The 14,885-nt window shown below is 44.5% G+C and overlaps 1 protein-coding gene across 1 annotated transcript; it reads left to right on the top strand.

Annotated features, from left to right (window-relative positions):
- Positions 1–5,735: 5,735 nt before the first annotated feature.
- LOC105463882 (olfactory receptor family 5 subfamily C member 1) lies at positions 5,736–6,722 on the top strand. The gene is given in 2 exon segments (XM_011711283.3): positions 5,736–5,835; positions 5,837–6,722. Coding segments are annotated over 2 exon segments (960 nt in total). The 5' UTR covers positions 5,736–5,761.
- Positions 6,723–14,885: the final 8,163 nt, after the last annotated feature.

Below are 14,885 nucleotides of genomic sequence, written 5' to 3' on the forward strand. Positions count from 1 at the left end.
AAAAGATAGTAATAAGTAGGCCTAGCATCAAAGACAGGGGAGAAGAGTGAATAATAAGGAGACAGGACAAGAGCAAAGTCTTACACAGAAGAAACAATATTAGAAAAGTGCTTTTGTGGATACCCTTGGCAAAGTGTTCAGAGTTATCTAATGCACAGTCAGAGTGAAATACTTAGACAAGTCTTGAGAAGCAGAGTGGAGAGGGGAAGATATGGTCTGCATGGAGACCAGCTGGGAAGCTCACACATGATCACATGAGTGGGACTTGGACCAGGGATGTGGCAGTCCTTGGAGTGAAGTGGACCAGCACAAGGGTACTGCCGAGGCACAACAGGTGGGTGGCCCATTGGCTACAAAAGGAAAGGGTGGGAACAGAGTCAACCTCAAAAGTAAAAGATGCTTCTCTGGGCTTGGATTTCTTCATCTATGAGTAGATATAAAAGTATCTGTTTCATAAGGATGTGATAGGTATCAAATGAGATTGTTCATGCAATCATCAATCAATCAACGACCTACCAATCATTCCACTGATTGGCATCAGATGCCAGCCTGAAAGTTCCATGAGAGCAGTGACAGATGTGTGATAGTGACATCTGTATCCTTTGTGATCATAGAGTCTCTGTCCCATAATAGGTAGTTAATAAATGCTTGTTGAGTATATCATTAAAAATGGATTGATAGTTAAGTGATTGATTGATAGATTGATAAATACATACATGCATGCATACATAAATAGATACATAGACTTCATAAGTTTAATCCCAAGGACTGAAGGATAAAGGTGGAGTCAGACAGAAGTTGGAATGTTGGAAGGATTCGAAAAGACAAGAGAGTCAACTAGAAGCAACCAGGAACCTAAAAGTGCAGGAATCCGAAGTTTTCCAGTTCCTTTCTAGCATTGAGTAGCATCTAAGAGCAAATGCAGAAGTTGCTCCTTATGAAAACCTGAGTTTAGCAACTCCCACACTGACGTGCGCAGGTCTAGAACATCAATATTGCTCCTCTGGGTAGTAAGGTGAGAGAGAGAGAGACATTAATGGAGAATTAATTCTATGTTTTGTGTGCGCAAACACACGCACTCCACAATACCCATTTAACTGAAGTTTGTGGGTACTTGTACCCAAAACATTCAAAGAACCTTAAAAGTCCTGAAGTCTCGGCCAGGCGCGGTGGCTCAAGCCTGTAATCCCAGCACTTTGGGAGGCCGAGACGGGTGGATCACGAGGTCAGGAGATCGAGACCATCCTGGCTAACACGGTGAAACCCCGTCTCTACTAAAAATACAAAAAAAAAACTAGCCGGGCGAGGTGGCGGGCGCCTGTAGTCCTAGCTACTCAGGAGGCTGAGGCAGGAGAATGGCGTGAACCCGGGAGGCGGAGCTTGCAGTGAGCTGAGATCCGGCCACTGCACTTCAGCCTGGGCGACAGAGCGAGACTCCGTCTCAAAAAAAAAAGTCCTGAAGTCTCATTGTCCCTATTTTACAGATGGAGAAATGGAGAGGCACTCAAAGCAGCTCTGCTCCTCACTTGGTAAAGGTGAGTTGCGTTTGCTTTCCATGTGGACAGACTGAAATACAAAAGGGTTGCCCACCAGCTGGGTTCTGTGTGCAGAACTTCAGCCAGGTAGTAGACTTCATTCTTGGAGAACATGTAGTTGAGTAGCGCTGGAATTCTCTGTTTCTGTACCCCTGGAGGCTGTCTGACCTCCACCAGTGACACACCAAGGAGAAGGGGGAAGATACCTAAAATCCTGTATGCCTATGGACAGAGGGGTGAATTAGGCACAGTCCCAGACCTTAAGATGCTTGATCAGGTGACAGGAGATAAACATGTAGGTAATTATACAACAATGGAATAATGATATGATGCAGAGAGACTGGTGAGTGGAGTTTCAGCATGAGAGGTTGGGCAGTCAGGTGCTCAGATAAAGATGACCCTTAAGCTGAATCTTAAAAGATAAGAAGGATCACCTCTGATATGGCAGAGGGCAAAGGCCATGAAATCCTCTGAAATGCCCTCAAGTCTTTTAGCTGGAGCCCCATCTCTGTTTGGAGCAGCCAGCAGTGTGTCTTACATACACATACATTTAAAAAAAACATATATTATGAGTTTTTTCATTGATCTGTATATTTTTCTGAAAATTATGTTTTGATGTCAATATGTTCTTGAGATTTCCCTATATTGTTATATAGAGGTTGACTCCATTCCTGTTTAACTCCCATGAGCCTATTGATAAACAGTTAGGTTTCACTAACATTTAGCCATTACAAATTGTCCAGGAATGCATGCTCCCTTGTCTCCTTCTGTATACATGAGAGGGTTTTCAAAAGTAAACACCAAGTAGTGGAATTACCAGGTGCTATGGACTGAATGTTTACATACCAGAAAAATTCATGTTGAAATGCTAACCCCCAATATGATGGTATTTGGAGGAGCCTTTGGGAGGTAACTAGGTCTACACCTAATTAAGTCATTATGGTGGCATCTATGATAATGGGATTAGTACCCTTAAAAGAAACCAGAGAGCTTTCTCTGTCTCTCTGTCCCCACCCTGTGACAATACAGTAGGAAGGTGGCCATGCACAAGCCAGAAGGAGGGCTCTTACTAGAACCCAACCATGCTGACATGCTAACCACAGACTTCCCAGTCTGTGGTTATATAAATAAATGTCTGTTGTTTAAGCCACCCAGTCTATTGGCATTTTGTTTTAGCAAACTGAGTAGCTTAAGACACTGGGGAGTGCACAGTGGTCGGAAATGTCCCAATTTACATTTCCACAAGCACAACCTCACCAACGTGATATTGTCAAAATTCTTCATCCAAATTGTGCTTTGTAGGAGATTTTCACCATCCTCACTGGGCACAGGTAAGTCCCAAACATCTAAACTTCTCTCAAAAGGAGGGGAAGGAGCATTTATTCAGCTCCAGGCCCCTTCCTGCACACCTATTGCCTCTTAGAACCCTCCAACGGAGATATTATGATTCCTACTTTGCAAGGAGAAAACCAAAGTTAAGAGAGATGAAGTGACTTGCCTGAAGTTACACACCAGAAAGTTGTGGAACTAGGGCTCAAAAGCCAGTGTTCATGCTGCTAATGTCTATACTCTTGATCACTGTGTTATGGACTCAACTAACACTTTTTGAGCTCTGACTACGTACCGCACCCTGCAGATACAAAAATGAATTATGGGGCATTCTTAGCACATAGTAATAATACTCAATAAAACTTTGTTGAATGAATATTGAATCAAGGAGCTCAGAGTTCACAGGAGACAGACATGTAAAAGATATTTGCAGTAGAATGGCGAAGCAGCATGAGAGATGTACAGCAGTTGTTCCCCTTTACCCACAGTTTTGCTTTCTGCAGTTTCAGTCACCTGCAGTCAACTGTGACCCGAAAATATTAAAAATAGGCTGGGTGCAATGGCTCACGCTTGTAATCCCAGCACTTTGGGAGGCCGAGACAGGCAAACCACCTGAGGTCAGGAGTTCAAGACCAACCTGGCCAACGTGGTGAAACCCCATCTCTACTAAAAATACAAAAAAATTAGCTGGGCATGGTAGCACACATCTGTAGTCCCAGCCACTCAGGAGGCTGAGGCAGGAGAATCACTTGGACCTGGGAGGTGGAGGTTGCAGTGAGCTGAGATCATTCCACTGCACTCCAGCCTGAGTGACAGAGTGAGACTCCATCTCAAAAAAAAAAAAATATATATATATATGTGTGTGTGTGTGTGTGTGTATATATATAAGTATATATGTGTGTTTGTATATATATATAAAACAAAAAGTAAGATATTTTGAGGGACATAGAGAAAGACCACCTTCACATAACTTGTATTTTAGTACATTGTTATAATTGTTCTATATTATTATTAGTTATTGTTGTTATCCCTTACTATGCCTAATTTATAAATTAAACTTTACCATGGATATGAATGTATAGGGGAAAAAATCCCATATATAAGATTCAGTACTATCTGTGATTTCACACATCCACAGGGGGTGTGGGAACGTATTCCCCATAGATAAGGGGGAACTACTGTATGCTCCAGTGCAGCAGGGCACAGACAAGAAAAATGTTTAGTTTTAAGGGACAGATCAGGGAAGGCTTCACATTGGAGATACTTTTTATCAAACACAAAAGGAGGAAATCAGTTCCAGGCAAAGAGAACAAATGCAAGGCACAGGAATGTGAAGCAACATTGCATTTTCTGGGAATTATACTACTTTTGATGGCCATAAAATTGCTTCCTTCCAGTTTGGAACCAAAGCATCCAGCTCAATTCATTTCCATTCATAGGGCCTTTGTTAAATGCCTGTGTGTGCTAGGCCCTGTGTGAGAAGCGTTACATGCATTATCTCATCGAATCCTTGCAGCTTTCCCCCATTATACCGATGAGAACATTGGGGCTCAGAGAGGCCAAGAATTCAGCTCAGGAATATATTCACACTCTCTGTTCTTTCTACTCCCCACTGTTTTCCCAAGACACCAGGCTACTCCTTTCTCCCATCTTACTCCAAAGGAAAGATGTCCCTCCTAGCAAACCTCAAAACCCATGGCCAGGTGCCCCTTGGATCTGAAGATTATTTCTGCTCATTCCACTGTCTCTTTTCTTACCTGGAAAACTGGAGAGGAGAATGCATATACAGTCACAAAGTTTTCAATCATTGGCTGGACATGAAATATCATCCCATTCATTCATTTATCAAATCTTCTTTGAGCACCAGCTGTGTGCTAGGCAATGCTCTCAGGGCTGTAGACACAAAAGTGAGTAAGAGGGACAAGACTCCTGTGGGTGTGGTGGAGCAAGCCTATAATCCCAGCTGCTTGGCAGGCTGAGGTGGGAGGACGATCACTTAAGCTCAGGAACTCTAGTTCAGCCTGGACAACATAGTGAGACTTTGTGTCTCTTTAAAAAAAAAAAAAAAAGAAGAAGAAGGCTGGGTGTGGCTCACACCTGTAATCCCAACACTTTGGGAAGCCGGGGTGGGCAGATCATTGAGATCAGGAGTTGAAGACCAGCCTGGCCACCAACATGGTGAAACCCTGTTTCTATTTTAAAAATACAAAAATTAGCCAGCATGGTGGCAGGCGCCTGTAGTCCCAGCTACCTGGGAGGCTGAGGTAGGAGAATCACTTGAACCCAAGAGGCGGAGGTTGCAATGAACCAAGATTGAGCCACTGCACTCCAACCTGGGTGACAAAACAAGACTTCATCTCAAAAAAAAAAAAAAAAAGATGGGCGGGGCACAGTGGCTCAGGCCTGTAATCCCAGCACTTTGGGAGGCCAAGGTGGGAGGATCACCTGAAGTTGGGGGTTCGAGACCTGCCCGATCAACATGGAGAAACTCCGTCTCTACTAAAAATACAAAATTAGCCGGTCATGGTGGCGCATGCCTGTAATCCCAGCTACTCAGGAGGCTGAGGCAGGAGAATCGCTTGAACCCAGAAGGTGGAGGTTGTGGTGAGCTGAGATTGCGCCTGTGCACTCCAGCCTGAGTAACAAGAGCGAAACTCCCTCTCAAAAACAAAAAAAAAAAAGCTGCTGCAAGGACTTCTAAGGGTTAGAAACAGGTTTTGAGAGGTTATGTGGCTTGCCCAAGGTCACATAGCAATTTTGTTGCACAGGTGAAACCCAAGCTGAAACCCAAGCCTACCGAACTCACAGTACAGGACGCTTTCTTCTCCCTGGCCATGACCTTGACCTTTCTCTTATCTCCCTCCTGCTTTGCCTCTTCTCAGTCTCTGTCCAGTAGGATGAACTCAGAGAACCTCACCCGGGCTGCGGTTGCTCCTGCTGAATTCATCCTCCTGGGCATCACGAATCGCTGGGGTGCGTGTGGCCCTCTTCCTGACCTGCTTGCCTGTCTACTTGGTGAGCCTGCTGGGAAACGTGGGCATGGTGCTACTAATTCGCTTGGATGCCCGGCTCCACACACCTATGTACTTCTTCCTGGCCAACCTCTGCCTGCTGGATGCCTGCTATTCCTCCGCCATTGGCCCCAAGATGCTAGTGGACCTGCTGCTGCCCCGAGCCACTATCCCTTACACAGCCTGTGCCCTCCAGATGTTTGTCTTTGCAGGTCTGGCTGACACCGAGTGTTGCTTGCTGGCAGCCATGGCCTATGACCGCTACGTGGCCATCAGAAACCCACTTCTCTATACAACAGCTATGTCGCAGCGTCTATGCCTGGCCTTGCTGGGGGCATCAGGCCTGGGTGGGGCAGTGAGGGCCTTTGTTCACACAATCCTCACCTTCCGCCTGACCTTCTGCTGCTCCTGGGAGATCAATAGCTTCTTCTGTGATATCCCTCCACTGCTGGCCATCTCCTGCAGTGACACCAGTCTCAATGAACTCCTTCTCTTCGCCATCTGTGGCTTCATCCAGACAGCCACGGTGTTAGCTATCACCGTGTCTTATGGCTTCATTGCTGGGGCTGTGATCCGCATGCGCTCGGTCGAGGGCCGTCGGCGAGCAGCCTCCACTTGCTGCTCGCACCTCACAGCCGTGGCCATGATGTACGGGACACTCATTTTCATGTACCTGCGTCCCAGCTCCAGCTATGCCCTGGACACTGACAAGATGGCCTCTGTGTTCTATACCCTGGTCATCCCGGCTCTCAACCCGCTCATCTACAGCCTCCGCAACAAGGAGGTCAAGGAGGCCCTCAGGCGGACCTGGAGCCGATTCCGCCGTCCAGGGCAGGGGCCCCAGTGATTGGTCCAGGGAGGCTGGGTAGGTCTGACTATGAGGGGATGAGGAGGTCGGGGCCTCTTTCTGGCCCCTGTCACTGTCGGTAAAGATGGGATGCTCCTCTGGCTTGGATGTCTCATGTCATTGTTTAAGGGACAGTAAAGGGGGAAATGAAAGCTTATAGCAGGGAGAAAAAGACTTGGGGTTCATCTGGGGCTAGACCTAGAGCCAGACTCTAGACCAGGTTAATGTTGCTGTTGCAGTGCCTCAGGTTCTTCAACATTCAAAACATAAACGTTCAGCCAGGTACAGTGCCTCACGCCTGTAACCCCAGCACTTTGGGAGGCCGAAGCAGGAATTCAAGACCAGTCTGGACAACACAGGGAGACCCCATCTCTACAAAACAAAAAAAAGAAAAAAATGTTAAAAATAAGCTGGGCATGATGGCATACTATGCAGCCATAAAAAAGAAGGAGACGATATCCTTTGCAGGGACATGGATGGAGCTGGAGACCATTATCCTCAGCAAACTAATGCAGGATCAGAAAACCAAACACCACATGTTCTCACTTATGGGGGGAGCTAAATGATGAGAACACGCGGACATATAGAGGGAACAACACACACTGGGGCTTATCGGAGGGTGGAGGGTAGGAGGACAGAGAGAAGCAAAAAACAAAAAATAAATAGTGGATACTAGGCTTAATATCGGGGTAGTAAAATAATCTGTGCAACCAACCCCCATGACACACATTTACCCGTGTGACAAACCTGCACATCCTGCACATGTACTACCCCTGAACTTAAGAGTTAAAAATAATAATACCTGTAATCCCAGCACTTTGGGAGGCCGAGGCGGGCAGATCACAAGGTCAGGAGACCAAGACAATCCTGTCTAACATGGTGAAACCCTGTCTCTACTAAAAATACAAAAAAAAAAAAAAAATTAGCCGGGCGTGGTGGCAGGCGCCTGTAGTCTCGGCTACTTGGCAGGTTGAGGCAGGAGAATGGCGTGAACCCGGGAGGGGGAGCTTGCAGTGAGCCAAGATCGCACCACAGCACTCCAGCCTGGGCTACAGAGCAAGACTCCGTCTCAAAAAAATAATAATAATAACAATAATAAAATAATAAGTTAGCCAGGCGTGATGGTGCACGCCTGTAGTCCCAGCTACTCGGGAGGCTGCGGCAGGAGAATCACTTGAGCCAAGGAGGTCGAGGCTGACTTTGAGCTCTGATTGTGCCACTGCACTCCAGCCTGGGTAACAGAGCAAGACCCTATCTCAAAACAGTAATAATATAAAAGTCCCTATCTCAAAATAGTAATAATATGAAAGTTCCTAGATGTTACCAGGTAAAGGAATACAGGCTTATTTTCTACCTGTACTTATAAGAGGCTAATCCCCAGAAGCACCAAGTGAGAGCTATGTTAGCTCCAAGTGCTCCAAGTGTTCCTAGATTCTTGACCTTTTAAGCTTCTTCATGGCCAGTGTGTCTGCACCTGCCCTCCTCGGCCCCAGGAGAACATCTTCAGGATCCACTTAGACCAAAGAATGGGACTAAATCGGAAGAGGGAAACATCTGTCCCCTGTGGTCCATGTAATCCACGTCTTAGGAAAATGGCTTAATAGCCAGAACATGCACAAGTCACTTTTAAACTCCCAACAGCTGGGTTTGAATTTGGCCAAGGTTAGACTAGTTCAGGCTTATGATAGAAGTTAGGAAAGGATCAGGATTGAATGGTTAGAATAAGGTTAAGATAAGGTCTCAGCCTATTGCTAAGGATGGGGTTCAGTTAGGGTAGGTCAGGATTAGGGTTAGGGAGAATTAAGAAATGATCAGGTGGGGCGGAGCAAGATGGCCGAATAGGAACAGCTCCAGTCTCCAACTCCCAGCGCGCGGGACACAGAAGACCGGTGATTTCTGCATTTTCAACTGAGGTACTGGGTTCATCTCACTAGGGAGTGCCAGACAATCGGTGCTGGTCAGCTGCTGCAGCCCAATCAGCGAGAGCTGAAGCAGGGCGAGGCATCGCCTCACCTGGGAAGTGCAAGGGGAAAGGGAATCCCTTTTCCTAGCCAGGGGAACTGAGACACACAACACCTGGAAAATCGGGTAACTCCCACCCCAATACTGTGCTTTAAGCAAACAGGCACACCAGGAGATTATATCCCACACCTGGCCAGGAGGGTCCCACGCCCACGGAGCCTCCCTCATTGCTAGCACAGCAGTCTGCGATATCGCAGCAAGGCAGCAGCGAGGATGGGGGAGGGGCGCCTGCCATTGCTGAGGCTTAAGTAGGTAAACAAAGCCGCTGGGAAGCTCCAACTGGGTGGAGCTCACAGCAGCTCAAGGAAACCTGCCTGTCTCTGTAGACTCCACCTCTGGGGACAGGGCACAGTAAACAATAACAAAAGCAGCAGAAACCTCTGCAGACGCAAATGACTCTGTCTGACAGCTTCGAAGAGTGCAGTGGATCTCCCAACACGGAGGTTGAGATCTGAGAAGAGACAGACTGCCTGCTCAAGTGCGTCCTGACCCCTGAGTAGCCTAACTGGGAGACATCCCCCACTAGGGGCAGTCTGACACCCCACACCTCACAGGGTGGAGTACACCCCTGAGAGGAAGCCTCCAAAGCAAGAATCAGACAGGGACACTCGCTGTTCAGCAATATTCTATCTTCTGCAGCCTCTGCTGCTGACACCCAGGCAAACAGGGTCTGGAGTGGACCTCAAGCAATCTCCAACAGACCTACAGCTGAGGGTCCTGACTGTTAGAAGGAAAACTATCAAACAGGAAGGACACCTACACCAAAACCCCATCAGTATGTCACCATCATCATCAAAGACCAGCGGCAGATAAAACCACTAAGATGGGGAAAAAGCAGGGCAGAAAAGCTGGAAATTCAAAAAATAAGAGCACGTCTCCCCTGGCAAAGGAGCGCACAGCTCATCGCCAGCAACGGATCAAATCTTGATGGAGAATGACTTTGACGAGATGAGAGAAGAAGGCTTCAGTCCATCAAACTTCTCAGAGCTAAAAGAGGAATTACGTACCCAGCGCAAAGAAACTAAAAATCTTGAAAAAAAAGTGGAAGAATTGATGGCTAGAGTAATTAATGCAGAGAAGGTCATAAACGAAATGAAAGAGGTGAAAACCATGACACGAGAAATACGTGACAAATGCACAAGCTTCAGTAACCGACTCGATCAACTGGAAGAAAGAGTATCAGCAATTGAGGATCAAATGAACGAAATGAAGCGAGAAGAGAAACCAAAAGAAAAAAGAAGAAAAAGAAATGAACAAAGCCTGCAAGAAGTATGGGATTATGTAAAAAGACCAAATCTACGTCAGATTGGGGTGCCTGAAAGTGAGGGGGAAAATGGAACCAAGTTGGAAAACACTCTTCAGGATATCATCCAGGAGAACTTCCCCAACCTAGTAGGGCAGGCCAACATTCAAATCCAGGAAATACAGAGAACGCCACAAAGATACTCCTCGAGAAGAGCAACTCCAAGACACATAATTGCCAGATTCACCAAAGTTGAAATGAAGGAAAAAATCTTAAGGGCAGCCAGAGAGAAAGGTCGGGTTACCTACAAAGGGAAGCCCATCAGACCAACAGCAGATCTCTCGGCAGACACTCTACAAGCCAGAAGAGAGTGGGGGCCAATATTCAACATTCTTAAAGAAAAGAATTTTCAACCCAGAATTTCATATCCAGCCAAACTAAGTTTCATAAGTGAAGGAGAAATAAAATCCTTTACAGATAAGCAAATGCTTAGAGATTTTGTCACCACTAGGCCTGCCTTACAAGAGACCCTGAAGGAAGCACTAAACATGGAAAGGAACAACCAGTACCAGCCATTGCAAAAACATGCCAAAATGTAAAGACCATCGAGGCTAGGAAGAAACTGCATCAACTAACGAGCAAAATAACCAGTTAATATCATAATGGCAGGATCAAGTTCACACATAACAATATTAACCTTAAATGTAAATGGACTAAATGCTCCAATTAAAAGACACAGACTGGCAAACTGGATAAAGAGTCAAGACCCATCAGTCTGCTGTATTCAGGAGACCCATCACACACGCAGAGACATACATAGGCTCAAAATAAAGGGATGGAGGAAGATTTACCAAGCAAATGGAGAACAAAAAAAAGCAGGGGTTGCAATACTAGTCTCTGATAAAACAGACTTTAAACCATCAAAGACCAAAAGAGACAAAGAAGGCCATTACATAATGGTAAAAGGATTAATTCAACAGGAAGAGCTAACTATCCTAAATATATATGCACCCAATACAGGAGCACCCAGATTCACAAAGCAAGTCCTTAGAGACTTACAAAGAGACTTAGACTCCCATACAATAATAATGGGAGACTTCAACACTCCACTGTCAACATTAGACAGATCAATGAGACAGAAAGTTAACAAGGATATCCAGGAATTGAACTCATCTCTGTAGCAAGCAGACCTAATAGACATCTATAGAACTCTCCACCCCAAATCAACAGAACATACATTCTTCTCAGCACCACATCGCACTTATTCCAAAATTGACCACATAATTGGAAGTAAAGCACTCCTCAGCAAATGTACAAGAACAGAAATTATAACAAACTGTCTCTCAGACCACAGTGCAATCAAACTAGAACTCAGGACTAAGAAACTCAATCAAAACTGCTCAACTACATGGAAACTGAACAACCTGCTCCTGAATGACTACTGGGTACATAACGAAATGAAGGCAGAAATAAAGATGTTCTTTGAAACCAATGAGAACAAAGATACAACATACCAGAATCTCTGGGACACATTTAAAGCAGTGTGCAGAGGGAAATTTATAGCACTAAATGCCCACAAGAGAAAGCAGGAAAGATCTAAAATTGACACTCTAACATCACAATTAAAAGAACTAGAGAAGCAAGAGCAAACGCATTCAAAACCTAGCAAAAGGCAAGAAATAACTAAGATCAGAGCAGAACTGAAGGAGATAGAGACACAAAAAAACCTCCAAAAAATCAATGAATCCAGGAGTTGGTTTTTTGAAAAGATCAACAAAATTGACAGACCGCTAGCAAGACTAATAAAGAAGAAAAGAGAGAAGAATCAAATAGACGCAATTCCATTCACAATTGCTTCAAAGAGAATAAAATACCTAGGAATCCAACTTACAAGGGATGTAAAGGACCTCTTCAAGGAGAACTACAAACCACTGCTCAGTGAAATAAAAGAGGACACAAACAAATGGAAGAACATACCATGCTCATGGATAGGAAGAATCAATATCGTGAAAATGGCCATACTGCCCAAGGTAATTTATAGATTCAATGCCATCCCCATCAAGCTACCAATGAGTTTCTTCACAGAATTGGAAAAAGCTGCTTTAAAGTTCATATGGAACCAAAAAAGAGCCCGCATTGCCAAGACAATCCTAAGTCAAAAGAACAAAGCTGGAGGCATCACGCTACCTGACTTCAAACTATACTACAAGGCTACAGTCACCAAAACAGCATGGTACTGGTACCAAAACAGAGATATAGACCAATGGAACAGAACAGAGTCCTCAGAAACAATACAACACATCTACAGCCATCTGATCTTTGACAAACTTGAGAGAAACAAGAAATGGGGAAAGGATTCCCTATTTAATAAATGGTGCTGGGAAAATTGGCTAGCCATAAGTAGAAAGCTGAAACTGGATCCTTTCCTTACTCCTTATACGAAAATTAATTCAACATGGATTAGAGACTTAAATGTTAGACCTAATACCATAAAAACCCTAGAGGAAAACCTAGGTAGTACCATTCAGGACATAGGCATGGGCAAAGACTTCATGTCTAAAACACCAAAAGCAACGGCAGCAAAAGCCATAATTGACAAATGGGATCTAATTAAACTAAAGAGCTTCTGCACAGCAAAAGAAACTACCATCAGAGTGAACAGGCAACTTACAGAATGGGAGAAAATTTTTGCAATCTACTCATCTGACAAAGGGCTAATATCCAGAACCTACAAAGAACTCAAACAAATTTACAAGAAAAAAACAAACATCCCCATCAAAAAGTGGGCAAAGGATATGAACAGACATTTCTCAAAAGAAGACATTCATACAGCCAACAGACACATGAAAAAATGCTCATCATCACTGGCCATCAGAGAAATGCAAATCAAAACCACAATGAGATACCATCTCACACCAGTTAGAATGGCGATCATTAAAAGTCAGGAAACAACAGGTGCTGGAGAGGATGTGGAGAAATAGGAACACTTTTACACTGTTGGTGGGATTGTAAACTGGTTCAACCATTATGGAAAACAGTATAGCGATTCCTCAAGGATCTAGAACTAGATGTACCATATGACCCAGCCATCCCATTACTGGGTATATACTCAAAGGATAATAAATCATGCTGCTATAAAGACACATGCACACGTATGTTTATTGCGGCACTATTCACAATAGCAAAGACTTGGAATCAACCCAAATGTCCATCAGTGACAGACTGGATTAAGAAAATGTGTCACATATACACCATGGAATACTATGCAGCCATCAAAAAGGATGAGTTTGTGTCCTTTGTAGGGACCTGGATGCAGCTGGAAACCATCATTCTCAGCAAACTATTGCAAGAACAGAAAACCAAACACCGCATGTTCTCACTCATAGGTGGGAACTGAACAATGAGATCACTTGGACTCGGGAAGGGGAACATCACACACCGGGGCCTATCATGGGGAGGGGGGAGGGGGGAGGGATTGCATTGGGAGTTATACCTGATGTAAATGACAAGTTGATGGGTGCTGACGAGTTGATGGGTGCAGCACAGCAACATGGCACAAGTATACATATGTAACAAACCTGCACGTTATGCACATGTACCCTAGAACTTAAAGTGTAATAATAATAATAAAAAAAAAAGAAATGATCAGGTAAATTTATGATTGAATTACAATTATGCAAACTTTATAATTTGGGCTGGTTGTTATTAGTGATAGATTTGGGATAAATTTAAGAGTTTGGGCTGGGTGCGGTGGCTCACGCCTGTAATCCCAACATTTTGGGAGGCCGAGGCAGGCAGGCAGATCATTTGAGGTCAGGAGTTCAAGACCAGACTGAGCAACATGGTGAAACCCTTTCTCTACTAAAAATACAAGAAAATTAGCCAGGCATGGTGGTACATGCCTGTAATCCCAGTCACTCGGGAGACTGAGGCAGGAGAATCACTTGAACCCAGGAGGCAGAGGTTGCAGTGAGCCAAGATCATGCCAGTGCACTCCAGCCAGGTTGACAGAGTGAGACTCCATGTAAAAGACCCAAAAAAGAGCCCGTACAGTCAAGACAATCCTAGGCAAAAAGAACAAAGCTGGAGACATCACGCTACCTGACTTCAAACTATGTAAATAAATAAATAAATAAATAAATAAATAAATAAATAAGAATTTGGATAAATCTTGTTAGAAATATTACAATTATTTTAGGGTTAGTGTTAGATTGGGAGATTAAATAAGACTGGAATTCGGATTTCATTTGTATTGCTCAATTAAATTGGAGTTAGAGTTTAGTTCATATTAGACTTAAGTTGGTGTATGGGTAATGTTTGTGGTAAGTTTAAGTTATAGTCTGGTTATTATTACAGGTAAACTGGGATCAGAATCAGATGAAATTTAGGCATAACAGTCTTTTAGGTATCAAATTGGCATGCTTGTGGTCACTTTAAGATTTAGTTGGGGTTATAAATAATGTTACTTAAAGCCTAAGGGTGGGGGTTGGTTGTTGGTGAATTTCAGTTTCTTTAAGAGTTATGAGCATGAGGCCGGGCACGGTGGCTCAAGCCTGTAATCCCAGCACTTTGGGAGGCCGAGACGGGCGGATCACGAGGTCAGGAGATCGAGACCATCCTGGCTAACACGGTGAAACCCCATCTCTAATAAAAAATACAAAAAAAAAAAAAACTAGCAGGGCGAGGTGGCGGGTGCCTGTAGTCCCAGCTACTCGGGAGGCTGAGGCAGGAAAATGGCGTGAACCCGGGAGGCGGAGCTTGCAGTGAGCCGAGATCTGGCCATTGCACTCCAGCCTGGGTGACACAGCAAGACTCCGTCTCGAAAAAAAAAAAAAAGAGTTATGAGCATGCCTGGATTTGCATGTGGTTGGGTAGGATTAATATCATGACTGTTTGGT

This window comes from Macaca nemestrina, chromosome 14 (genome assembly GCF_043159975.1).
Source record: "Macaca nemestrina isolate mMacNem1 chromosome 14, mMacNem.hap1, whole genome shotgun sequence".
Classification (NCBI taxonomy): Eukaryota; Metazoa; Chordata; class Mammalia; order Primates; family Cercopithecidae; genus Macaca; species Macaca nemestrina.